Source organism: Coregonus clupeaformis, chromosome 14 (genome assembly GCF_020615455.1).
Source record: "Coregonus clupeaformis isolate EN_2021a chromosome 14, ASM2061545v1, whole genome shotgun sequence".
In the NCBI taxonomy this organism is placed as follows: domain Eukaryota; kingdom Metazoa; phylum Chordata; class Actinopteri; order Salmoniformes; family Salmonidae; genus Coregonus; species Coregonus clupeaformis.
In genome coordinates this window covers 21,868,457-21,895,835 of record NC_059205.1, presented here as the reverse complement: position 1 = coordinate 21,895,835, position 27,379 = coordinate 21,868,457, and the positions used below count along the sequence as shown (strand labels likewise).

The 27,379-nt window shown below is 42.9% G+C and overlaps 1 protein-coding gene across 1 annotated transcript in view; it reads right to left on the bottom strand.

Annotated features, from left to right (window-relative positions):
- LOC121581360 (ankyrin repeat and BTB/POZ domain-containing protein BTBD11-A) overlaps positions 1-27,379 on the bottom strand; it is a 301,845-nt gene that overhangs the window by 101,620 nt on the left and 172,846 nt on the right. The window contains exons 3-4 of the mRNA XM_045224749.1: positions 16,379-16,583; positions 6,320-6,472 (exon numbers count right to left, since the gene is read on the bottom strand). Of these exons, the coding sequence (XP_045080684.1) occupies positions 6,320-6,472; positions 16,379-16,583 (358 nt within the window). The remainder of the gene's footprint in view (positions 1-6,319; positions 6,473-16,378; positions 16,584-27,379) is intronic.

The window sequence follows — 27,379 nt, the reverse complement described above, 5'->3', positions numbered from 1 at the left end:
CGAAGCACTTATTGATGAAGCCGGTGACTGATGTGGTACACTCCTCAATGCCATCGGATGAATCCCGAAACATAATCCAGTCTGTGCTAGCAAAACAGTCCTGTAGCTTAGCATCTGTGTCATCTGACCACTTCTGTATTGTCACTGGCACTTCCGCTATAGTTTCTGCTTGTAAGCAGGAATCAGGAGGATATAATTATGTTCAGATTTGCCAAATGGAGGGCGAGAGAGAGCTTTGTACACGTCTCTGTGTGTGGAGTAAAGGTGGTCTAGAGTTTTTTTTTTTTTTTGGTTGCACATTTGACATGCTGGTAGAAATTAGGTAAAAAATATTTCAGTTTCCCTGCATTAAAGTCCCCGGCCGCTAGGAGTGCCGCATCTGGATGAGCATGTTCTTGTTTGCTTATGGCCTTATACAGCTTGTTGAGTGCGGTCTTAGTGTCAGCATCAGTCTGTGGTGGTAAATAGATAGCTACGAAATATATAGATGAAGACTCTCTTGGTAAATAGTGTGGTCTACAGCTTATCATGAGATACTCTACCTCAGGCGACCAAAACCTTGAGACTTCGTTAATATTAGATTTTTGTGTTATTGACTAATAGACACAGACCTCCACCCCTCGTCTTAACGGAGGCAGCTGTTCCGTCTTGCCGATGCACGGAAAACCCAGCCAACTGTTTACTATCCATGTCGTCATTCAGCCACGACTCGTTGAAACAACATAAGATATTACAGTTTTTAATATCCCGTTGGTAGGATAGACTTGAACGGAGCACATCAAACTTATTCTCCAATGATTGCATGTTGGCCAATAGGACGGATGGTAGAGCCGACTCGCCGACGAATTCTCACAAGGCACCCAGACCTGCGTCCCCTGTATCGGTGTGTATTCTTCATGTGAATTACGGGGATTTGGACCTGCTCCGGTATCAGCAGTAAATCCTTTGCGTCCGACTCGTTTAAAGAAATAATCTTTGTTCAGTTCAAGGGGAGTAATCACTGTTCTGATATCCAGAAGCTCTTTTCAGTCATAAGTTACGGTGGCAGAAACATTATGTAAAAAATAAGTTACAAACAATGCGAAAAAAACACTAAAAATAGCACAATTGGTTAGGAGCCCGTAATACGGCAGCCATCTCCTCCGGCGCCATCTTGATTGTCTGCCTATACCTCTGCGAGTGGCGATCAGCTTTGAGCCTCAATGGAGACCGAGAGACCAGAAGGAGCAGGCAAGAATGAGGAGATTGAATGGAGATAGGAGAGAGATGGAGCTGTGGTCTGAGGAGAATTTGTGGTGTGTTGGTCAGAAATCATGGCAAGTAAGCTGAACTGAAGTAGCCATTATATAAAATGATGATGATCTAGTAGGCCGAGCTAAATATCTGACAGCCAAAAGCTGGATTGTGGCTGACTAGCTAATGCAAGCTATGTCAGAGTAAGGGGAAGCGATTGTGAATGTTAGTTAGCTAACTAGCTATCGTAACTAACCACTGTAGCTCACGTTAGCTAGCTAGCTAACATTTAGTCAGGTGTCATTTGACCTTGTTCTCGGCATCCCCGTTGTTGAAGGTTGTAAATGAGTCTTCAACAAAACCTAGTATTTGCCTAATTAGCTAGCTATAGTCTATTCTAGAATAGACTACTTTTTCATAGATAAAGCCCTTCTACCCTCTGTTAAGAAAGTAGAATACTCTGCCATTGTTATTAGTGACCATTCTTCTCTGTCGCTCGACCTCTCATTCTCATTGAACTATACAGATCGCCCCCCATGGAGACTTAACTCATCTTTACTTTCAAACAATTCATTCTGCACCGTTCTATCGATTGCAATTGATGTCTTCATTGAGACAAATAAAACATAATCGAAATAATTTCCTATTCCTCTCTTCTCAATAAACAACGGAAAATCAAACAACAACAGCTGATCGACGCAATTCTGGAATTAGACCAACCATACTCTGCCTCTCCATCACCAGAACTTTACAAAGAAAGGCTGTCTTCAATCTCAATACAATTTACTATCTACAGATAAGTCTGAGCAGCAGCTACTCTGTGCATGCGGTTTTGTTTACGAACATGGAGAAAAGGCTGGTCGACTTCTAGCTCATCAACTCAAGTGCAAATCTGCCTCACAGCTGATCCCCCAAATTCACAACACCTAGGGTCTTAACAGTTAGTCCCACTGAAATCAATAATACTTTCCAAATAATTTATTCAGATCTTTACACGTCAGAATCACCTGAAGACAATTCAATTATGAATGACTTTCTTGACAACTTGGAAACTCCTACCATTAGTAAAGAGAAGAGAGAGGAAATTGATCAAACTTTCCAGTTAGTAGAGATTATTAATTCAAATACAGAAATGCAAAGTGGGAAATCCCCTGGCCCAGATGGCTACCCAATCGAATTCTACAAGGAGTTTTCTGCCAAACTGGCCCCACTCCTGCTTGAAACGAACCCTGGACCAGGGTGTTTTACCACAAACCCTGACACACTTCGATCACACTTTTGTTAAAACCCGCCAAAGATGCATCTGAGTGTGGCTCATACAGACCGATCTCACTTTTAAATGCAGATGTTAAAATATTAGCGAAATTGCTTGCCTCTCGAATAGAGTCCACTATGACAAACATCATATCGACTGATCAGACCGGGTTCATTAAGGGTTGCCACTACTTTTCTAACATTCAACGTCTGCTTAATGTCATACACTCTCCTGCATCTTCTGACTTACAAACAGACTTCGTTCAAAGTATTTCCCATTATCAAGGGCCACACGCCGGGGATGTCCAATGTCCCCTCTGTTATTTGCCCTGGTCGATAGAACCCCTTTCTATTATGCTAAAGGACAGACCCTCAATACATGGTATCTACAGATGGGGACTGGAACACAAAGTTTCCTTCTATGCAGATTATTTGCTTTTATATAGCTCAGACCCTGAAGTGTGTGTCCCTGAGGTAGTGGACCTACTGCGTAGGTTTGGTGTGTTTTCGGGTTCTCAAAAAGTGAATGTTTTCCTATTAATTACTTAGCATTACAAATTCCACAGGATACTATTCTGGCTTTCAAAATGTATGGATCAATATCACCCGTACCTTGTCTTCCCTCCATGATGAGAACTTTACTCCTCTGATTAGTAAACTTACAGTGGACTTTCAGAGATGGAGTATTCTCCATTTTACTTTACATTTTAGTTATTTAGCTAGACACTCTTATCCAGAGCGACTTACAGTTAGTGAGTGCATACATTTTTCATACTGGCCCCCCTGTGGGAATCAAACCCACAACCCTGGCGTTGCAAGCGCCATGCTCTACCAACTGAGCTACAGGAGGCCCTGGTAAAGTGAATTGTATCAAGATGAATGTCTTGTCTAGATTTCTGTATTTGTTCCAAAGTCTTTTTCACTGCAGTGGACTCCCGAGTGGCGCAGTGGTCTAAGGCACTGCATCGCAGTGCTAGCTGTGCTACTAGAGATCCTGGTTCGAATCCAGGCTCTGTCGTAGCCGGCCGCGACCGGGAGACCCATGGGGCGTCACACAATTGGCCCAGCGTCGTCCAGGGTAGGGGAGGGAATGGCCGGCAGGGATGTAGCTCAGTAGAGCATGGTGTTTGCAACGCCAGGTTTGTGGGTTCGATTCCCATGGGGGGCCAGTATGAAAAACATAAAATAATGTATGCGCTAACTGTAAGTCGCTCTGGATAAGAGCGTCTGCTAAATGACTAAAATGTAAAATTAAGCTTATCTTGTTTTTTATGGGGCGGTGGGAATCCAATAATACATAAAGTATTCCTCCAGAGAGACAGAACACACGGAGGACTAGCCCTTCCTAACTTTATGTATTATTACTGGGCAGCAAATATACAAAATATTGTTTACTGGCTTCACACCCCAGAAACTGACTGGTGTCAAACAGAAGCCAACTCCTGTTTCTCCTCCTCTTTGTCAGCTTTAGTCACCTCCAATCTCCCTCTTTCAGCTTCGCGCTACACATCCAATCCAATTGTTGTCAATACTCTTAAAATTTGGACTCAATTCCATCAACATTTTAAACTCTATGATTTCTCTATTCAAGGTCCTATATGTAATATTCACCTCTTCCTTCCAGGCAAACTGGATTCAGCTTTCAGCCTGTGGCAGAGGAATGGCCTTACTAAGTGTAACCTTTATATTGATGGAACCTTAGCCAATTCCGAAGACCTCGCTATCAAATTTAATCTACCCCATTGAAGTTTTTTTGGTATTTCCAATTCCACCAGTTTATTCACACTCAAAGCCCAGCCTTTCCAATTCTATCACCCGGATCGGGTCTGGATGCCCTTTGTCAACTAAAGGGACATATTGTCAACTAAAGGGACTCATATCCCATATTTTTTTGATAATCATGTCCCTTGATAACCCGTCACTCAATAAAATCCGATCTGAGTGGGAAAGGGAACTTGGTGGAGAGATCTCTTATGAAGTCTGGAATGGCACCTTACTTAGGGTAAATGGAAGCTTCTCTTGTGCCCGGCTCAGCCTTCAACATATCCATTTAAGTAAGGCCAGATTGTCAAAGTTCTACCCAAATATTGATGGTACATGTGACAGGTGTAAAGGCTCCTTGGCAGACTTGACCCACATGTTCTGGGCCTGTCCCTGTCTGGCAGATTATTGGTCCACTATATTTAAAACACTTTCTGAAGCATTTAATACAAATGTACAGCCTAGTGCAGAAATTGCTGTTTTTGGAGTACCAAACAACAATCCTTCTCTGACCAATGGACAGCTGAATGCCATTGCCTTTGCCTCCCTGTTAGCCCGCAGAAGGATTTTGTTGGATTGGAAATCTATCAATCCTCCCTTAGCCTCAAAGATCTGATGCTGTTCTTAAAATTAGAAAACAATAAGGTCAACCAACTCATTTTATTCCACCTGGGACCCAATGATATCCTATTTTGAACAGTTCCAAACACTTCCTCCAGATTAGTCCTCTTGGCCCCACCCCCACCCCTTGAGATTACTACTCTAGGACTATAAGATCACCTAATCACCAGAAATTGTTAGGCTATTACATTTTTGCTTGTATTGGGGGGTCAATTGGGAAAAATGTATAATGTCTTTAAATATTATCTTTCATTCATTGTGAATATAAATATTATATATATTTAAAAAAAAAGAAAAACATTACTCATGAAGCTGGTTGAGAGAATGCCAATAGTGTGCAAAATCAAGGCAAAGGGTGAATACTTTGAAGAATATAAAATATATAATATATTTTGATTTGTTTAACACTTTTTTGGTTACTACATGATTCCATATGTGTTATTTCATAGTTTTGATGTCTTCACTATTATTCTATAATGTAGAAAAGAGTAAAAAGAAAAACCCTTGAATGAGTAGGTGATCTAAAACTTTTGACCGGTAGTGTACGTTTTCTCAACAACTGGTTATGGTCAATAATATCAAAGGCTACACTGAAATCTAACAGTACAGCTGCCACAATCTTCTTATGATCAATTTCTTTCAACCAATCATCAGTCATTTGGTCAGTGCAGTACATGTTGAGTGCCCTTCTCTATAAGCATGCTGAAAGTCTGTTGTTAATTTGATTACAGAGAAATACTGTAGCATCGTATTTGGTCAAACTGATATTAATTTAAAAAGTAGAATGTTAATGCAGATTCTTAGGGGTGCCAATCATTATTTTTGTTTTTTTTAAATGTACATGTTGAACAAAATCTCTTTCTCTGAGCAATTGTATTAATATAAAATTATACAATTCTCCCATTTGTTTTGCATACAATATAGCTCGGTATTTGTATTTATTTGATAGTCTTTTTTGGGTGACAATAATTTTAGGTGTCTGTGTATATATAGCCGTTGATTCTTGAAGAATATAACATATAAATGACTCATGAGCTTAGCTCAACTATCTGACACCATAAGAAACCAAACTATAAGCTTGGGTAACTATCATGTTGATCTCATGGATGGTGAGTCCTTGCATCCATAGGTCTGTCTATGAATTTGAAAGTGGTTACATTTCTCCATTTCCATCCCTCAGCTGTTTCCCAAAACAAGTGGCGTGGTGAACACTGTTGTTTTTCTAATCCCGGATTGCTCCTCTAAACTTACCCTTTAAAAGTATTGATATGTCTTCATTATGTGTCAGTGTGGGTTAAAATGTGCATGTGCTACACATTGAGAAACATTCAGTGTATGTCTGAATAAGTGTACGATCCTGTGTTCAGTAATTGTGTGTGTCTGTATTTGAGAGCGATGTTTATGTGTGTGTGCTGTGTATTTGTGTATGTTCATCCATGTCATGTCTTACTTTAGCTGCCGTGGCTCACAGTCCACCCCTGGCAGGAGCAACCTGGCAGCCTGTCTCACGTCGTCGCTGTCCACAGAGAAGCTGCGCCGGTGTTCTGCGTGGGCCACTGCCACCCGAATCCACTCCATCAGTGGCGGCAGTACAAGGAAGGGCCTGCAGGGGGACACACCATTAGCTCTCACTAGGTAGTCTCCCTAGGTAGACTGGTTGCCTCCCACAATAACAATGTTCCAGCATACACGTCTGCACAGATACAAACATCCGGCTGGTATAGTAGGAAACAGGTCAGAAATGGACGCACAGGAAGTCCGTCCAGAGCCTTATCGGTTTGTGCCATGGGATAAACATCCCCACCAGACACAAAATTGGAAGCTAGCTAGATGGATATTTTCAATTAGTCTATTTCGCAAGTGAATAGTTTGCATGCAGCTAACATTCCACCACTGACTGGCTGTGACTATAAATAGCCTAGCTATTTGCGTCCGCATCTGTCATTGGGTCCACCTTTGTTATTTTTCATAGAGCACAATTTCTGCCCGCATTTTAAGCCCTGCCTACCCAAACTTGTAATTTCCTGGAACAATTGTCTGTGTGAAGAGCACACAGACCTCTTTCGAAGTTGCCAAGAAAACCCCCCATTTTCCCCAAACCTAGTGCCGTTGCCCTAGGTCTGGGATTTCCGAGACTACTAACTAGGCTGTTCACAACAGCAGTGTTACTGTTCAGCATGGACAACTGAGATTTAGTTTGGCTTGTGCACCCCTGTGGACCCTGCATTGGCATTGCAAAACCATGCTGAGAAAAGTTACAATCTTGACAAACTGCCTTTATTTTGAACCTGTTAATCATGATGTATGCTGTCTTGATCATAATGTATGCTCAGAGTATCGTTTTCATTTGTTCACTTCACAAATCAAATCAGTTACTCTATCAAGACCAGTTTCAAGGTTTACACAGACAGCTCGTTCCAATTATTCAAGAATTGAGTGAATTAGCCATTTACGCATACAAGTTAATCCAGAGATAAGTTGGTATAGAAATGGCTGTTACTAAGGTTACTTCAGTCACAATCTGCTAATGAACCTCCCCTGTTTGACATGTTCATATTTCAAAATTTCTGAGTCACAATATACTCTGATTACACATTCCAAAACTAGTCAAATACACCCATCTGTTGCCTGTTGCTTCAACTCTCTCTCTCTCTCTCTCTCTCTCTCTCTCTCTCTCTCTCTCTCTCTCTCTCTCTCTCTCTCTCTCTCTCTCTCTCTCTCTCTCTCTCTCTCTCTCTCTCTCCTCAGTCCCAATATGTGATCCTTTATGGTCACATGTTGTCCTCTGAGAAAAGGATGATGATGAAACCTTCCCATTGGCCATCTGAGAGGAAAAGCTAAACTCACATAATGCCAAAGGGGTGAACATTAATTTAATTACCCAAGTTGGGAGATAAAAGCTTGCTTTTCATGTCATAGGTCCTCTCATTATGGTTGCTGTTGTATGCTGAAAATAAAAACATTTTATTTCTAAACTGTTGAGGGTGATGTTTATTCAAAAGGTATAGGTGTTATACTTCACAGCAAAATCTCCAGTATTGAATCAACACTAACAGTGTTTAATTTAACACCGGGCCAGTGTATATATGGGTCCACACTTTTAAGTGTTCAATTAACATTGTGCTTAGTGCTGATGCTGTTACACTTTGTCAGTGTTAGGGAATTTACACTTTTAGTGTTATGCAATAACACCTCATAAAATTTAACAAAATAAAGTGTATCTACAATGCATACGGAAAGTATTCAGACCCCTTGACTTTTTCCACAATTTGCCTTATTCTAAAATGGATTTAAAAAATGTTTGCCTCATCAATCTACACAAAATACCCCATAATGACAAAGCAAAAACAGGTTTTAGACATTTTTGCTAATTTATAAAAAATTAAAACGGAAATATCACATTTACTCAGTACTTTGTCGAAGTACCTTTGGCAGCAATTACAGCCTGGAGTCTTCTTGGGTATGAAGCTACAAGCTTGGCTCACCTGTATTTGGGGAGTTTCTCCCATTCTTCTCTGCAGATCCTCTCAAGCTCTGTCAGGTTGGATGCACAGCTATTTTCAGGTCTCTCCAGAGATGTTCGATGGGGTTCAAGTCCGGGCTCTGACTGGGCAACTCAAGGACATTCAGAGATTTGTTCCGAAGCCACTCCTGTGTTGTCTTGGCTGTGTGCTTAGGGTCATTGTCCTGTTGGAAGGTGAACCTTCGCCTCAGTGTGAGGTCCTGAGCGCTCTGGAGCAGGTTTTCATCAAGGATCACTTTGTACTTTCCCTCGATCCTGACTAGTCTCCCAGTCCCTGCAGCTGAAAAACATCCCCACAGCATGATTCTGCCACCACCATGCTTCACCGTAGGGATGGTGCCAGGTTTCCTCTGGCAACTCTACCATAAAGCCTGATTGGTGGAGTGCTGCAGAGATGGTTGTCCTTCTGGAAGGTTCTCCCATCTCCACAGAGGAACTCTAGAGCTCTGTCAGAGTGACCATCGGGTTCTTGGTCACCTCCCTGACCAAGGTCCTTCTCCCCTGATTGCTCATCTTGGCCGTGCGGCCAGCTCTAGGAAGAGTCTTGGTGGTTCCAAACTTCTTCCGTTTAAGAATGATGGAGGCCACTGTGTTCTTGGGGATCTTCAATGCTGCATACATTTTTTGGTACCCTCCCCTCAGATCTGTGCCTTGACCCAATCCTGTCTCGGAGCTCTACGGACAATTCCTTTGGACAATTCCTTTGGACAATTCCAGGTTTTTGCTCTGACATACACTGTCAGCTGTGGGACCTTATATAGACAGGTGTGTGCCTTTCCAAATCATGTCCAATCAATTGAATTTACCACTGGTGGACTCCAATCACGTTGTAGAAACATCTCATTGATGATCAATGGAAACACGATGCACCTGAGCTCAATTTCGAGTCTCATAGCAAAGGGTCTGAATACTTATGTAAATAAGGTTTTTTAGTTTTTATACATAAAAAAAAAAATATTTGCATTGTCATTACGGGGTATTGTGTGTAGATTGCTGAGGATTTTTATTTATTTTTTTACCCATTTTTAGAACAATGCTGTAACGTAACAAAATGTGGAAAGTCAAGGGGTCTGAATACTTTCTGAAGGCACTGTATAGCCTACAGTAACATTACCTCATGAAAATGCTATTGTGTTATTTGAAATAAAATACACTGAACAAAAACATAAAAGCAAAATGTAAAGTGTTGGTCCCATGTTTCATGAGTGAAATAAAAGATCCCAAATATGTTCCATATGCACAAAAAGCGAGTGCATGGCATTGTGTGGGCAAGCGGTTTGCTGATGTCAACGTTGTGAACAATGTCCCATGGTGGTGGTGGGGTTATGATATGGGCAGGCATAAACTACGGAAAACAACAAAATAGCATTTTATCACTGGCAATTTGAATGTACAAAAATACTGTGACAAGATCCTGAGGCCCGTTGTGAGGCCCCTTTTTTTAAGGTATATGTGACCAACAGATGCATCTGTATTCCCAGTCATGTGAAATCCATAGATTAGGGCCTAATTCATTTATTTCAATCAATTGATTTCCTCATATGAACTGTAATTCAGTAAAATCAATGAAATTGTTGCATAACGCGTTTATATTTTTGTTCAGTATAAAAGTATTTTTCAAATCAAATCAAATTGTATTTGTCACAAGCGTCGAATTCAACAGGTGTAGCCCTTAACCAACAATGCAGTTCAATAAATAGAATTAAGAAAATATTTACTAAAGTAAAAAATGAAATAAAAAGTAACAGAATAAAATCACAATACAATAACGAGGCTATATACAAGGGGTACCGGTACCGAGTCAATGAGCGGGGATACAGGTTAGTCGAGGTAATTTGTACATGTAGGTAGGGGTAAAGTGACTATGCATAGATAATAAACAGCGAGTAGTAGCAGTGTAAAAACAAAGAGGGGGCAAATAGTCCGGGTGGCCATTTGATTAATTGTTCAGCAGTCTTATACCGCTTGCCGTGCAGTAGCAGAGAGAACTGTCTATGACTTGGGTGACTGGAGTCTTTGACAATTTTTTGGGCCTTCCTCTGACACCGCCTAGTATATTGTTCCTGGATGGCAGGAAGCTTGGCTCCAGTGATGTATTGGGCAGTACGCACTACCCTCTGTAGCACCTTATGTTCGGATGCCGAGCAGTTGCCATACCATGCGGTGATGCAACCGGTCAGATTGCTCTCGATGGTGCAGCTGTAGAACTTTTTGAGGATCTGGGGACCCATGCCAAATCTTTTCAGTCTCCTGAGGGGGAAAAGGTGTTGTCATGCCCTCTTCATGACTGTCTTGGTGTGTTTGGACCATGATAGTTTGTTGGTGATGTGGACACCAAGGAACTTGAAACTCTCGACCCGCTCCACTACAGCCCCATTGATGTTAATGGGGGCCTGTTCGGCCCTCCTTTTCCTATAGTCCACCATCAGCTCCTTGGTCTTGCTCACATTGAGGGAGAGGTTGTTGTCCTGGCACCACACTGCCAGGTCTCTGACCTCCTCCCTATAGGCTGTCTCATCGTTGTCAGTGATCAGGCCTACCACTGTTGTATCGTAAGCAAACTTAATGATGGTGTTGGAGTCGTGCTTGGCCACGCAGTCGTGGGTGAACAGGGAGTACAGTTGGGGACTAAGCACGCACCCCTGAGGGGCCCCAATGTTGAGGATCAGCGTGGCAGATGTGTTGTTGTCTTCCCTTACCACCTGGGGGCAGCCCGTCAGGAAGTCCAGGATCCAGTTGCAGAGTAGTGTAATGTTACCCAAGGCCTTCATAAACACAACCAAATGATTATTTTTGTAATAGCATATATGAAATGTATTAATTACACTGTTATACTGCTTGGTTGCAGGCATTGGGTCACTTAGTTGGGTTTTCTTTAAAAAGAGCCAGGTATGGTTATTGATGTTGGGTTATTAAAATACAGTATGACCCAGTGGGTCAGATCAGAAAACTGTAGGCGTGGCTTAGTAGGGGCATGGCTTTCAGATAGTTATTTTTGGCCACCCATGAGAGTAAATGTTATTCCTGTTAATCTGTTCTGTTGTATTATTTTTACAGCACTGCACCTGTACACAGCCCATCTGTAATTAGCCCACCCAACTACCTCATCCCCATGTTGTTATTTATTTTGCTCAGTTGCACCCCAGTATCTCTATTTGCACATCGTCTTCACTCCAGTGTTAATAATACATTGTAATTATTTTGCACTATGGCCTACTTATTGCCCTACCTTCATAATTTACTAGATTTGCACACACTGTAAATAGATTTTCTATTTTGTTTTTGACTGTACGTTTTGTTTATCCCATATGTAACTCTGTGTTGTTGTTGTTTTTATCACATTGCTTTGCTTTATCTTGGCCAGGTCGCAATTGTAAATGAAAACTTGTTCTCAACTGACTTACCTGGTTAAATAAAGGTGAGGGAAGGAAAAAAAAAACATGTTAAGGTTGAACAGTTTTGTAGCTTCAATGTGGCTTATAGAGGTATTTTAGTTTCAACAGCCTATGCATGTCCAAATGTTGGAATAGCTACCACTTTATTACTATACTGTATGAAACCTGCTATGTTAATATTATATTGCAATATGAAAAATGCATAAGTATTTAAGGGAAACTGGAAAATGTAGTGTACAAACTTAGTATGATGAACAGGAATTATATTTTTCTCTGACGGGTGGCCAAAAATAACTAACTGAAAGCCACAACTCCAATAAGCCACGCCTCCAATCTTCTGAAAGGCTGTCGCTGCAACAGTATGTTATTATAACGGTGAAAAATGTAACCCCTTCATCACAAAACATTCCTGTTTGAACCTTTACACAGGCAGCTCAGTATCAAAGTATAAGCTTCAATCTGTGAATATTTTTGCAAAAAGATATGTTCCATGTCACAGGGGTTCCTTCATTAACCTTTTCAAGGAACCTTTTAAACCTAAAAAGGTTCCCCCACAGTGGCAATCTTTTGGGGTTCAAAAGGTTCTTCCAGGCTCCTTTACCTCTAAGAGTGTACACTTAGAATTAGTGGTAACTCGAGTAAACACTGGAGATCCTCAAGTAACCTCTGGAATTCTTCAAGGAACCATTGCTACACAGCAAATTCTCCAGGGTTAAATCAACACTGACAGTGTTCAATTTAACACTGGTCCAGTATGAAAAAAAAAAATGTGTATGCACTCACTAACTGTAAGTCGCTCTGGATAAGAGTGTCTGCTAAATGACTAAAATGTAAATGTCCAGCGTCTATACGTGTCCACACTTTTCAATGTTAAATTAACACACTGCTTAGTGTAAAGCCTTATTTGCATATTTTCCAGAGTGCCTTGCCTTTCAAGTGAATTGTGGAATTACCAGCCATGACTGTATTTGTTAGTGACAGACGTGTTGCATTTATCCAGTTTCAGTCCTGTGGTATTCACCATGTGAGATCATACTGTTATCATTAAAGTGAAATTATTTAACACAATACAACTATGTCACGCCCTGACTCTAGGGACCTGTATTTGTTGAGTCAGGGTGTGTATTTTCTGTGTTGGGTTTGTCTAGGTTAGTTTCTAGATCGTTTAGATCTATGTTGGACAGGGTGGTTCCCAATCAGAGGCAGCTGTAGCTCGTTGTCTCTGATTGGGGACAATACTTAGGTAGCCTGTTGGCACTAGTGGGGTGTGGGATCTTGTTCCGTGTAAGGTATGTTTGTATGTTACCTTGGACTTCACGTTTCGTTTGTTGTTTTGTCGTGTGTTTATTCGTGAAATAAATATGAATGCATATCACGCTGCGCCTTGGTCCTTCTCGTCCGTAAACGATTCTGACAGAAGATCCCACCAATCCTGGATCAAGCAGCGTGACGAGGAGAGAGGATGGACGTGGGAGGAGATGAGCGAGAGTCTGGCAAGAGGGATGGAGGCCATGATCACGGGGTTGAGACAAGCCCCAAAAATTTGGGGGGGCTCACGCCGTGGACGACGAGGCAGCAAGAGGCCGCGATAGAGCGTTTCAGCCGTTTAGCCGAGGAGGCCGCCAGATTAAGGGGGTCATTGGTTCAGAGGGAACAGAAGGAAAGTGTAGAGGCACGGCGAGAGGAGCTGGTTAGGCAGCAGAAGGAGCGGGGGTTAATGAAGGAACCCAGTCCCGCTCCTCGCACCGTTCCTGATTCCCGCACTAAGCCAGTGGTGGGTGTTCCCAGTATGGTTCAGCCCATTCCTGCTCCTCGCATCAAGCCAGTGGTGCACATCGCCAGCCCGGTACGGCCTATTCCTGTCCCTCGCACCAAGTCAGTGGTGCGTGTCGCCAGCCCGGCCCGGTCTGTTCCTGCCCCGTGACCAAGCCAGTGGTGCGGGTCGCCAGCCCGGTCCAACCTATTCCTGTCCCTCGCACCAAGCCAGTGGTGCGCATTGCCAGCCGGTCCGGCTTGTTCCTGTCCCTCGCACCAAGTCAGTGGTGTGCGTCGCCAGCCCGGCCCTGCCCCATGCACCAAGCCAGTGGTGCGCGTCGCCAGCCCGGTCCGACCTGTTCCTGTCCCTCGCACCAAGTCAGTGGTGCGCGTCGCCAGCCCGGCCCGGCCCTGCCCCATGCACCAAGCCAGTGGTGCGCGTCGCCAGACCGGTCCGACCTGTTCCTGTCCCTCACACCAAGCCAGCGGTGCGCGTCGCCAGCCTGGCCCGGCCCGTTCCTGCTGCCCGCACCAAGTCAGTGGTGCGCGTCATCAGCCCAGTCCTGCCCGTTCCTGCTCCCCGCACCAAGCCAGGGGTGCGCGTCGTCAGCCCAGTCCGGCCCGTTCCTGCTCCCCGCACCAAGCCAGTGGTGCGTGTGTCCAGTCCGGCACGGCCCGTGCCTGTTCAGCTGCTCCACTCCAGAGCCAGAGCAATCCGCTCCACCGGGGTCTAGTCTAGCTCCGGTCAGCGGCTCCACTCCGGAGCCAGAGCAGTCCGCTCCACCGGTGCCTGATCCAGTTCCGGTCAGCGGCTCCACCCCGGAGCCAGAGCAGTTCGAAACACCATCGTCGGGTCCAGCTCCAGTCAGTGGTTCCAGTCCAGACCCAGACGTCAGCCCCTCTCCAGGTTCGGGGTCTCCCACACCAGGGTCCAGACAGGGTGTGGTACTTCGTGGGAGGAAGGAGAGAGGAAGCAGCGCGCCAAGGTCCAGACCAGACCAGGGGTGCAACGGGGAGGTGGAGAGAAAGTGGTGGTCACACCCGGAGCCGGGTCCGCCTCCGAGGCGGAATGCCCACCCGGCCCCTACCCTGTTAGGTTTATGTGGCGCGTTCGGAGTCCGCACCTTTGGGGGGGGGGGGGGCACTGTCACGCCCTCACTCTAGGAACTTGTATTTGTTGAGTCAGGGTGTGTATTTTCTGTGTTGGGTTTGTCTAGGTTAGTTTCTAGATCGTTTAGATCTATGTTGGACAGGGTGGTTCCCAATCAGAGGCAGCTGTAGCTCGTTGTCTCTGATTGGGGACCATACTTAGGTAGCCTGTTGGCACTAGTGGGGTGTGGGATCTTGTTCCGTGTAAGGTATGTTTGTGTGTTACCTTGGACTTCACGTTTCGTTTGTTGTTTTGTCATGTGTTTATTCGTGAAATAAATATGAATGCATATCACGCTGCGCCTTGGTCCTTCTCGTCAAACTAGTAATAAGGCCTTATTTTGGGGGGAAGTTTCACCCTGAAATATTATGATGCCTTGCAAAGTGATGTGTAATTTCTATTGGAATCCAGCCAGAGTTACGATACCGAACAGTTGGAATTTGTATTCACCCACAACCTTCATTCAGAATGACTGTCAGGGTTGGGCCCAGTTATAAAGGAGTCTACCTAAACCATTTCAGTAACTGGTGCAATAAGTCCAAGAAACAGATTGGATTAGTTTAGAAAAAGTTATGTTATTTATATTTGAGTAGCATAAGATCAATTAATCAATGAAAACAAAAAGATATATATTGAAAGAAACAATTTGAAAAAATCTACCTACAATAGAGCATGCTGGGAAATATGATAATGATGGGGGTGGTTTTGTTTAACGCTGGTTATTAACACCAACACTGGGGATATTTTACAGCAACTTACAGTGTTAATTTAACACCTGAATCAACACTAGAAATATTACACTGAAAAATCAACACTAGGTAACACTGGCCAATATGCGTTTTAGTCAATGGTTCATATTTGAACCTTCGGTTAGTTGAGAGGTTCTTGGAGGAACCTTTAATGGTTTAATGTAGCAACGGGTTCCTGGAGGAACCCTGGAGTGGAGGTGTAGCTTAGTAGGGGCGTGGCTTTAAGATAACATTTTTGGGGGCCACCCGTTAGCTTAAATGTCATTCCTGTTAATCTGTTCTGTTGTCATCTAATGTTAAGCTTCAACACTGACAGTTTTGTAGCTTTAATGAAGGTAACAGATGTGTATGATTTTTGCTATAGCCTATGGAAATGTAGGAATAATTACCACTTTGTTTGAAATCAGTAATATTACATTCCAATATGTAATATTAATCAATATTCAAGGAACATTTTAATTAGCAGTGTACAAATGTAACATGATAAACAGGAAGAACATTTATGCTAACGAGTGACCAAAAATAACTGTCTGAAAGCCACACCACCAATCTGATAGGCTGTCACCGCTACAATATATTATTAAAAAGGTTCAAAATGAACCCCTCCCATCACGAAAAGGTTCAGGTTTGAACCTTTACACAGGAGTTCCTCAAGGAACCTTTTTCAACTGGAAAGGTTCCACCGGTGAAGCAACCCAAAAGGTTCTTCCAGGCACCTTTACATCTAAGAGTGTAGTATGGGTAGTGCCACGTTCTTACTAACTGAGCCACAAAGGAGCAAATAAGTGAGATTTACATTGTTTTCCATTGCTAGTGCTCCACACACATATTTAACAAGCACCTATGTACGTATGTATGTATGTATGTATGTAAATGACTGGCCACCTTAAATAAATGATGCCACATCTTTGATGTTTGAGAGCAAGGTTGGACTCACCTCTCGGTCTGCAGGGTGACTTTGGAGGGCTCCACTTTGGGGTTCTCCCACTCTATCTGGGGACATTGCATGAAATAGCAGAGGGTGTAGAGAGCCTCAGGCTCCCAGTGCACCGAGCCGCTCTTCTGGTCGACCGGCGTGCCGTTGCTATGGTTCTTAATGTGCAATGGCTGGAGATGGTGCATGGCCCGTGACACCAAATCACCTAGAAGGGACAAAAACAAAAAATCTTGACTTTTGGATGTACATTTGTTTACCTTGAGGACGAACAAAAAAGTTATTATATTGTGTATAGTGTATTCACACATAGGGTATAAACTTTAAAGCCTATGTAATAGCTTTATAATACCTGTTTCATCTCAGAACCCATATCAAATCTTGTGTGCTCTGGCCAACTACTCAATTTGGTTTCTGGGGGTCGAGGTGTTCAAATATGTACTGAACAAAATCAGCAGACAAGTACCTCCCCTCTCAAAGATTCTGACAAAGCCTATCCCCCTCCCTGTCAGAGACGTCCATCTGTGTTTGTAATGCAATGCACTGAATTACAATATGGAGGTTCCTGACAATGCTTTCAATGCAACTATTTTGCAAGTTAGCAACATTTATTGTGCACCACTAGAGAACTTTCCCTGCCCCACTTCAATTATCCCTTCGCGAAATCATGATTCATCAAAAATAATCATTTACATTGATCCACTGCACTAGAAGACCCCCCACCCCCATCTCAGATTCAGCAGCAGGGCTAACATACATTAATATTTGTCAAGAGATACTACTGTATATATAAAGAGTTTCTAATCTGCCTACTACTTGACTCCTAACATCACTCTACGAGACAATGAGATACTATCATTCTCTATGGCACGTCATTCCCTTACAATACATAAATGCTCACACACTCCCTTGCTAAAGCCCTCACACACTCCCTCATTCAAGTGATTTCTCAGTCACACACCTACTCACAATACAGTTACTCATTCACACACCCACACAACTCCTGATATCTGGCAAATTGCTGGCTCAAAACGAAGATAGTCATTTTAATTGCTTATACTCCAATACTGCAGTGAACTTGGACTGTATCCTCCAGGATTAGGAGAATAAATAAATAAATATGAGCTCTGCACTTCTAATCACGCAAACACATACAGAAACCGTGAAATTCAATCCCTCAAATACAAGTGTAGAGTAGTAAGTCTTTCTGCCAACATTTGGCAACTTCACAAAGGTGTATATTGATGAGGTCAGTAGTGATGTATTTTAGAATAATGGGTCTGTTTTGAGAGAGAAAACACTGCTGTCTGGCCTCAATAGGCAATTTCTCAGACATATTAATTGCATCATCGATCTAATTATTTACTTAGTTTACTGGAACATTCAATGTTCTTGGGGCAAAAAAAGGAAAAACCAATACAATTGTTCTTTAAAAAATCAGAGACTATTACAGCAAATGAAATTAATGGTCTGTAGCAAAAGACCATGCATACGCAAGCACGTGCACACATGCACACAAACACATGGGCGCGCAGACACCTACATGCTTATTTAAGTATTTGTATTTAAATGCCTATTTTCTGTGTATTTAAGGCAAGGCACCACACTTTAGTAGGATGTGATGCCTTGTCAGGTGAATGTGACACAAATATATACTGAACAAAAATATGAACTCAACATGTAAAGGTCACATGTTTCATGAGCTAAAATAAAAAATTTGAGGAATGTTCCAAAAAGCTTATTTCTCTCAAATGTTGTGCACAAATTTGTTTACATCCCTATTAGTGATCATTTCTACATTGCCAATATAATCCATCCACCTGACAGGTGTGGTATATCAAGAAGCTGATTAAACAGCATGATCATTACACAGGTGCACCTTGTGCTAGGGACAATAAAATACCACTTTAAAATGTGCAGTTATGTCACACAACACAATGCAACAGATGTCTGTTTGAGGGAGCGTGCAATTGGCATGATGACTGCAGGAATGTCCACCGGAGCTGTTGCCAGATAATTTCAAAGTTAATTTCTCTACCATAAGCTGCCTCCAATGTCGTTTTAGAGAATTTGGCAGTACGTCCAACCGGCCTCACAACCGCAGACCATGTGTAGCTACGCCAGGCCAGGACCTCCACATCCAGCTTATTCACCATTTTAATACTTTGTTGTATTAAAATGTTTAGATAACAAAAAAAATTGGGCAAATTAGATGGTCTCTGACCCTTTTTTTCAATTTTCACCTAAAATGACATACCCAAATCTAACTACCTGTAGCTCAGGACTTGAAGCAAGGATATGCATATTCTTGATACTATTTAAAAGGAAACACTTTGGCCTGCTAGCCCCCCTACCTCTACGGAAGCACAGTTCCCGCTCAGCCCAGTCAAAGCTATTCGCTGCTCTGGCACCCCAATGGTGGAACAAGCTCCCCCACGACGCCAGGACAGCGGAGTCACTGACCACCTTCCGGAGACACTTGAAACCCTACCTCTTTAAGGAATACCTGGAATAGTATAACAGTAATCCTTCTACCCCCCCCCCCCCACCCCCCCATATTATTATATTTTTAAAGGTGGTTGTCCCACTGGCTATCCTAAGTTGAATGCACCAATTTGTAAATGTAAATGCATCAAGTCTGCCCCAATGTGCCAAATTGGTCAATTGATACATTTTGAAGTACATAACTATAGAGAACATACAAAAATGATATGGTAATACAAAATGTAAGTTTACACACTCCCAGGAATGTCATACATTATGGATCTTTAGCTTATACACTAACTTTCACACATCTACAGTTGAAGTCAGAAGTTTTCATACACATTAGCCAAATACATTTAAACATGTGCTGATTTGCCTCAAGATGAGGTAAAGTTGATTAAGGTCACAGCACATGTATATTGGGTGGCCATGGAGGAAGAAGAAGATGGGGAGCGAAGTGAAAATTATATGCCGTTATCACAGTTTTTGTATCCTGTAGCCTAATGGGGGAAGACTGGTTAAAAGCATGAGGAGGTTTTTTAGGGCCTTAATTTTTGTGGACACCAGCAGAACAGTATCCTGAAGGTATAAAGTCAGGCTAAGAGAGAGTGGGAATCGTCATGTTATCAAACTTCATTTTTTCTTTGCATATATAATTATGCATAGCTTAACGCATTATTAATACTTGTTGTGTTTTGTGTTTCTTTTTGCGTTTCAAGTCATGTGCTATCACTCTCTTAGGAACCAGAAGGAGGAAAAGGAGAAAGTCAAAAGCTCCAGCTGAAATGGAGGAAGTCAAAAGCTACAGCTAAAATGTCCTTATCAGTTGTACGACGAGAGGGGGGAATAAGAATGTGCATAGTGTGATTATAGATCAGAGACCATAAGTCTCGGAGGTGTAAATATACTAATCAACTGAGAATGTTAATCATGTTTTATTTTCTGTTCATTTATAAATAATTTCAAAGTGTATGTAATGTTGAACAGTATAGAGGTACTATTCAAAAAGGGGGGACTGTTGGATTCTAGCTTGAAATACTGCCTATACTAGAAGTTAATGATTACATGCATGAGGAATTGAAGTCGGAAGTTTACATACACCTTAGCCAAATACACTGCTCAAAAAAATAAAGGGAACACTTAAACAGCACATCCTAGATCTGAATGTATGAAATAATCGTATTAAATACTTTTTCTTTACATAGTTGAATGTGCTGACAACAAATTCACACAAAAATTATCAATGGAAATCAAATTTATCAACCCATGGAGGTCTGGATTTGGAGTCACCCTCAAAATTAAAGTGGAAAACCACACTACAGGCTGATCCAACTTTGATGTAATGTCCTTAAAACAAGTCAAAATGAGGCTCAGTAGTGTGTGTGGCCTCCACGTGCCTGTGTGACCTCCCTACAATGCCTGGGCATGCTCCTGATGAGGTGGCGGATGGTCTCCTGAGGGATCTCCTCCCAGACCTGGACTAAAGCATCCGCCAACTCCTGGAAAGTCTGTGGTGCAACGTGGCGTTGGTGGATGGAGCGAGACATGATGTCCCAGATGTACTCAATTGGATTCAGGTCTGGGGAACGGACAGGCCAGTCCATAGCATCAATGCCTTCCTCTTGCAGGAACTGCTGACACACTCCAGCCACATGAGGTCTAGCATTGTCTTGCATTAGGAGGAACCCAGGGCCAACCGCACCAGCATATGGTCTCACAAGGGGTCTGAGGATCTCATCTCGGTACCTAATGGCAGTCAGGCTACCTCTGGCGAGCACATGGAGGGCTGTGCAGCCCCCCAAAGAAATGCCACCCCACACCATGACTGACCCACCGCCAAACCGGTCATGCTGGAGGATGTTGCAGGTAGCAGAACGTTCTCCACGGCGTCTCCAGACTCTGTCACGTCTATCACATGTGCTCAATGTGAACCTGCTTTCATCTGTGAAGAGCACAGGGCGCCAGTGGCGAATTTGCCAATCTTGGTGTTCTCTGGCAAATGCCAAACGTCCTGCACGGTGTTGGGCTGTAAGCACATCCCCCACCTGTGGACGTCGGGCCCTCATACCACCCTCATGGAGTCTGTTTCTGGCCGTTTGAGCAAACACATGCACATTTGTGGCCTGCTGGAGGTCATTTTGCAGGGCTCTGGCAGTGCTCCTCCTACTCCTCCTTGCACAAAGGCGGAGGTAGCGGTCCTGCTGCTGGGTTGTTGCCCTCCTACGGCCTCCTCCACGTCTCCTGATGTACTGGCCTGTCTCCTGGTAGCGCTTCCATGCTCTGGACTCTACGCTGACAGACACAGCAAACCTTCTTGCCACAGCTCGCATTGATGTGCCATCCTGGATGAGCTGCACTACCTGAGCCACTTGTGTGGGTTGTAGACTCCGTCTCATTCTACCACTAGAGTGAAAGCACCGCCAGCATTCAAAAGTGACCAAAACATCAGCCAGGAAGCATAGGAACTGAGAAGTGGTCTGTGGTCACCAACTGCAAAACCAGTCCTTTATTGGGGGTGTCTTGCTAATTGCCTATAATTTCCACCTGTTGTCTATTCCATTTGCACAACAGCATGTGACATTTATTGTCAATCAGTGTTGCTTCCTAAGTGGACAGTTTGATTTCACAGAAGTGTGATTGACTTGGAGTTACATTGTGTTGTTTAAGTGTTCCCTTTATTTTTTTGAGCAGTGTACATTTAAACTCAGTTTTTCACAATTCCTGACATTTAATCCTAGTAAAAATTCCCTGTCTTAGGTCAGTTAGGATCATCACTTTATTTTAAGAATGTGAAATGTCAGAAAAATAGTAGAGAGAATGATTTAATTCAGCTTTTTTTTCTTTCATCACATTCCCAGTGGGTCAGAAGTTTACATACATTAAATTAGTATTTGTTAGCATTGCCTTTAAATTGTTTCCCACAATAAGTTGGGTGAATTTTTCCTGACAGAGCTGGTGTAACTGAGTCAGGTTTATAGGTCTCCTTGCTCACACAAGCTTTTTCTGTTCTGCCCACATATTTTCTATAGGATTGAGGTCAGGGCTTTGTGATGGCCACTCCAATAGTTTACTTTGTTGTCCTTAAGCCATTTTGCAACAACTTTGGATGTATGCTTGGGTCATTGTCCATTTGGAAGATCCATTTGATACCAAGCTTTAACTTCCTGACTGATGTCTTGAGATGTTGCTTCAATATATCCACATAATTTTCCTTCCTCATGATGCCATCTATTTTGTGAAGTGCACCAGTCCCTCCTGCAGCAAAGCACCCCCACAGCATGATGCTGCCACCCCCGTGCTTCACGGTTGGGATTGTGTTCTTCAGTTTGCAAGCTGCCCCCTATTTCCTCCAAACGTAACGGTGGTCATTGTGGCCAAACAGTTCTATTTTTGTTTCATCAGACCAGAGGACATTTCTCCAAAAAGTACGATCTTTGTCCCCATTTGCAGTTGTAAACCGTAGTCTGGCTTTTTTATGGCGGTTTTGGAGCAGTGGCTTCTTCCTTGCTGAACAGCCTTTCAGGTTATGTCGATATAGGACTCGTTTTACTGTGGATATAGATACTTTTGTAACTGTTTCCTCCAGCATCTTCACAAGGTCCTTTGCTGTTGTTCTGGGATTGATTTGCACTTTTTGCACCAAAGTATGTTCATCTCTAGGAGACAGAACGCATCTCCTTCCTGAGCGGTATGACGGCTCTGTGGTCCCATGGTGTTTATACTTGCATACTATTGTTTGTACAGATGAACGTAGTACTTTCAGGCATTTGGACTCAAATTATGTCAATTAGCATATCAGAAGCTTCTAAAGCCATGACATAATTTTCTGGAATTTTCCAAGCTATTTAAAGGCACAGTCAGCTTAGTGTATGTAAACTTCTGACCCACTGGAATTGTGATACAGTGAATTATAAGTGAAATGATATGTCTGTAAACAATTGTTGGAAAAATTAAGTGTCATGCTCAAAGTATATGTCCTAACCGACTTGCCAAATCTATAGTTTGTTAACAAGAAATTTGTGGACTGGTTGAAAAACAAGTTTTAATGACTCCAACCTAATTGTATGTAAACTTCCGACTTCAACTGTAGATGGCCGGGCGGGGTGGGTGTGGAGCCAGAGACAGCAGGGGTTCAAACTGTAGAACCTAGTTCCTAAATTTGAATATAAAAATGGATTTATTTTTATTTTTAACTATGCTTCATGTTATCTCTGGGACCCTTAGGATGACAAATCAGAGAAAGATTACTGAATGTAATTACATTATTTCCCTTCAGAGGTGACTGTATCAAACCAGTTGCCGTGATAAGTTTGTTGTTGTTGTGCACTCTCCTCAAACAATAGCATGGTATTTTTTAACTGTAATAGCTACTGTAAATTGGACAGTGCAGTTAGATTAAAAAAAAGTTAAGCTTTCTGCCCATATAAGACATGTCTATGTCCTTGAAAGTTTGCTGTTACTTACAACAGTCATGCTTATCACATTAGCGCTCATTAGCTCAACCGTCCCGTATACGGGACACCGATCCCGTAGAGGTTAAATATGCACATATTTGTACATTACGCAAATATAAACACTGCTCTAGCTCTGACACCTTTCACCGCAGATGAAGAAGGGCGATATGGGTGAATGTGATGGATTGAGATGCAGCCCATGCAAAATAAACATATATCTCTCGCCTAAACAGATGGATTTTGATGGGGATTTTTTGTATTATGTTAATTACATTTCTAAGGGGGGCGAGGACATTGTAGGCCAAGGGTTAAGAATAGAATGAGAAGTTTAAAAAGTTCTAAGCTGAGAGTTGGCCAGGGACTCTAAAACTATGGCAAGGCAAGATAGCTTGGAAATTGTACGGTGGACTTGTGCCATTTTTCATGATTTTAGGGATACCCCAGAAACAATTGTCAAGTAAACAATATAGGTTAATAATTCTGCAATAAGTGGGGCAGACAGCTGTAGCAAAAAGGGATCAAGTAAGTCAGCCTTAGTGTATTTTTCTTTACATCAATAAGGCACTTAGTACATTTTAGTCATTTAGCAGACGCTCTTATCCAGAGCGACTTACAGTTAGTGAATACATTTTTTTTTTTATACTGGCCCCCCGTGGGAATCAAACCCACAACCCTGGCGTTGCAAACGCCATGCTCTATCAACTGAGCTACATCCCTGCCGGCCATTCCCTCCCCTACCCTGGACGACGCTGGGCCAATTGTGCGCCGTCCATGAGTCTCCCGGTCGAGGCCGGCTGCGACAGAGCCTGGATTCAAACCAGGATCTCTAGTGGCACAGTTAGCACTGTGATGCAGTGCCTTAGACCACTGCGCCACTCAGTACATCATAGACATCAAATGGTTGAAGTGAAAATTAGATGTGTATCTGGGAATATATCATTTTTTGCAACCTGGCTCGATGTGAATAAATACCTCCCTCTGCTGGAATCAGAGTTTTCAGAAGCTATTTTATTAAATAGCTGGCCCGCTGATGCAAAGTGGTTATTAAAAGCACCATAAATGTCCATCTTATCTATTATGGGACCAGAGGCTGTCATAACCTGCCAGGGTAATGAGGGGATGGAGGGGAGGGAATGGCTGGCAGGGATGTAGCTCAGTTGGTAGAGCATGGCGTTTGCAACACCAGGTTTGTGGGTTCAATTCCCACGGGGGGCCAGTATGAAAAATAAAATAATGTATGCAATTACTAAACTGTAAGTCGCTCTGGATAAGAGCGTCTGCTAAAATGTAAATGTAATGGAGTTTTGTTTCAGAGATTTGACAACCTTCCACAAGGAAGCTGGATTCCCACCATTCTCATATACACAGTTGAAAAATACACTACATGGCCAAAAGTATGCTCGTCAAACATTTCATTCCAAAATCAGGGGCATTAATATGGAGTTGGTCCCCCATTTGCTGCTATAACAGCCTCCACTCTTCTGGGAAGGCTTTCCACTAGATGTTGGAACATTGCTGCGGGGACTTGCTTCTATTCAGCCACAAGAGCATCAGTGAGGTCGGGCACAGATGTTGGGCAATTAAGCCTAGCTCACAGTCGGCGTTCCAATTCCTCCCAAAGGCGTTCAATGGGGTTGAGGTCAGGGCTCTGTGCAGGCCAGTCAAGTTCTTCCACACCGATCTCGACAAACCATTTCTTTATGAGCCTCGCTTTGTGCACGGGGGCATTGTCATGCTGAAACAGGAAAGGGCCTTCCCCAAACTGTTGTCACAAAGTTGGAAGCACAGAATCGTCTAGAATGTCATTGTATACTGAAGCGTTAAGATTTCTCTTCACTGGAAAACAGCCCCAGACCATTATTCATACTCCACCAAACTTTACAGTTAGTACTATAGATTGGGGCAGGTAGCGTTCTCCTGGCATCCGCCAAATCCAGATTCATCTGTCGGACAGCCAGATAGTGAAGCGTGATTCATCACTCTAGAGAACTGCTCCAGAGTCCAATGGCGGCGAGCTTTACACCACTCCAGACGACGCTTGGCATCGCACATGGTGATCTTAGGCTTGCGTGCGGTTGCTCAGCCATGGAAATCCATTTCATGAAGCTCCCTACGAACAGTTATTGTGCTGACGTTGCTTCCAGAGGCAGTTTGGAACTCGGTACTGAGTGTTGCAACCGAGGACAGACGATTTTTACACGCTTCAGCACTCGGCGGTCCTGTTCTGTGAGCTTGTGTGGCCTACAACTTCGCGGCTGAGCCGTTGTTGCTCCTAGACATTTCCACTTCACAATAACAGCACTTACAGATGACCGGGGCAGCTCTAGCAGGGCAGAAATTTGACGAACTGACTTGTTGGAAAGGTGGCATCCTATGACTGTGCCACGTTGAAAGTCACTGAGCTCTTCAGTACAGGCCATTCTACTGCAATGTTTGTCAATGGAGATTGTATAGCTGTGTGCTCGATTTTATGCACCTGTCAGCAACGGGTGTGGCTGAAAAAGCTGAACCCACTAATTTGAAGGGGTTTCCACTTTTGGCCATGTAGTGTGTGTCAATTTTGCTTTCTAACCAGGGATAGACATCTCTTTCTCAAGCGTCTGAAAGACTGCCAGTCAGACGTAGAATCAGTCACCCTAGCTTTAACACAAGCTACATTTCCCACCTGAAGTTTCTCTGATAGTTAATGTGTGAACCAGGGATTAGCTCTATCCCTTACCCTTAGTTTCGTGAAGGGAGCATGCTTATCTGCAATAGAATTTAGCAAAGAAGCAAAACAATGTAGGGCCATATCCGAGTCAGAGATTTCTAACAAAAGCCCCCATTCACACAATCCCAGATCAGACAATAATTGTTGCTCAATAAAATTCCTATAATTTGTAATAATGCGAGAGCGAGATTTAGGTAGCTTTGCATCTCTTATGCAGGCAACAGGACAATGGTCACTGAACTCATTAGCAAAAATTCCATTGGCTGTATACTTGAGGGGTGTTTAAAGTTGGGGCGTGTTGGTTCTGTTATCAACTTAGTTTGATTTAAAACAATGCAGATCTCTTTCAGCCTATCAGAAGCTGGCATCAACCAATACAGATTAAGGTCACCCAGATTTCAGATTTAGCATAGTTAGATAGCAAGTTAGACAATTGGCTAAGAGCACCTGTTGAGGCAGAGGGAGGGCGATAAATTCCCACTAGCGTAAATTGGACATTATTACCAAGGCATTAAATTTGCTTAAGGACAGAGGCATTAACATTGATTAGGGACAGAGGTAGTGAGAGATAGAGAAACATTTAAGCTGTCCTTTGAAAATATGGCGACACCTCAGCCAACTCTGTCAGATCTAAAAACATTGTAACCAGCCAGAGACACATCAGTATCCGGCACAGTCTTACGTAGCCAAGTTTAAGTTATTATCAGAATGTCCACGTTGGTTTGAGAAGCCAGAGTTATAATAAAATAAATGTTCATGATCAAGATTCTGCCATTTACAGTGGAGGAAAAAAAAGTATTTAGTCAGCCACCAATTGTGCAAGTTCTTCCACTTAAAAAGATGAGAGAGGCCTGTAATCATAGGTGCACGTCAACTATGACAGACAAATTGAGGAAAAAAACTCCAGAAAATCACATTGTAGGATTTTTAATGAATTTATTTGCAAATTATGGTGGGAAATAAGTATTTGGTCACCTACAAACAAGCAAGATTTCTAGCTCTCACAGACCTGTAACTTCTTCTTTAAGAGGCTCCTCTGTCCTCCACTCGTTACCTGTATTAATGGCACCTGTTTGAACTTGTTATCAGTATAAAAGACACCTGTCCACAACCTCAAACAGTCACACTCCAAACTCCACTATGGCCAAGACCAAAGAGCTGTCAAAGGACACCAGAAACAAAATTGTAGACCTGCACCAGGCTGGGAAGACTGAATCTCCAATAGCTAAGGAGCTTGGTTTGAAGAAATCAACTGTGGGAGCAATTATTAGGAAATGGAAGACATACAAGACCACTGACAATCTCCCTCGATCTGGGGCTCCACGCAAGATCTCACCCCGTGGGGTCAAAATGATC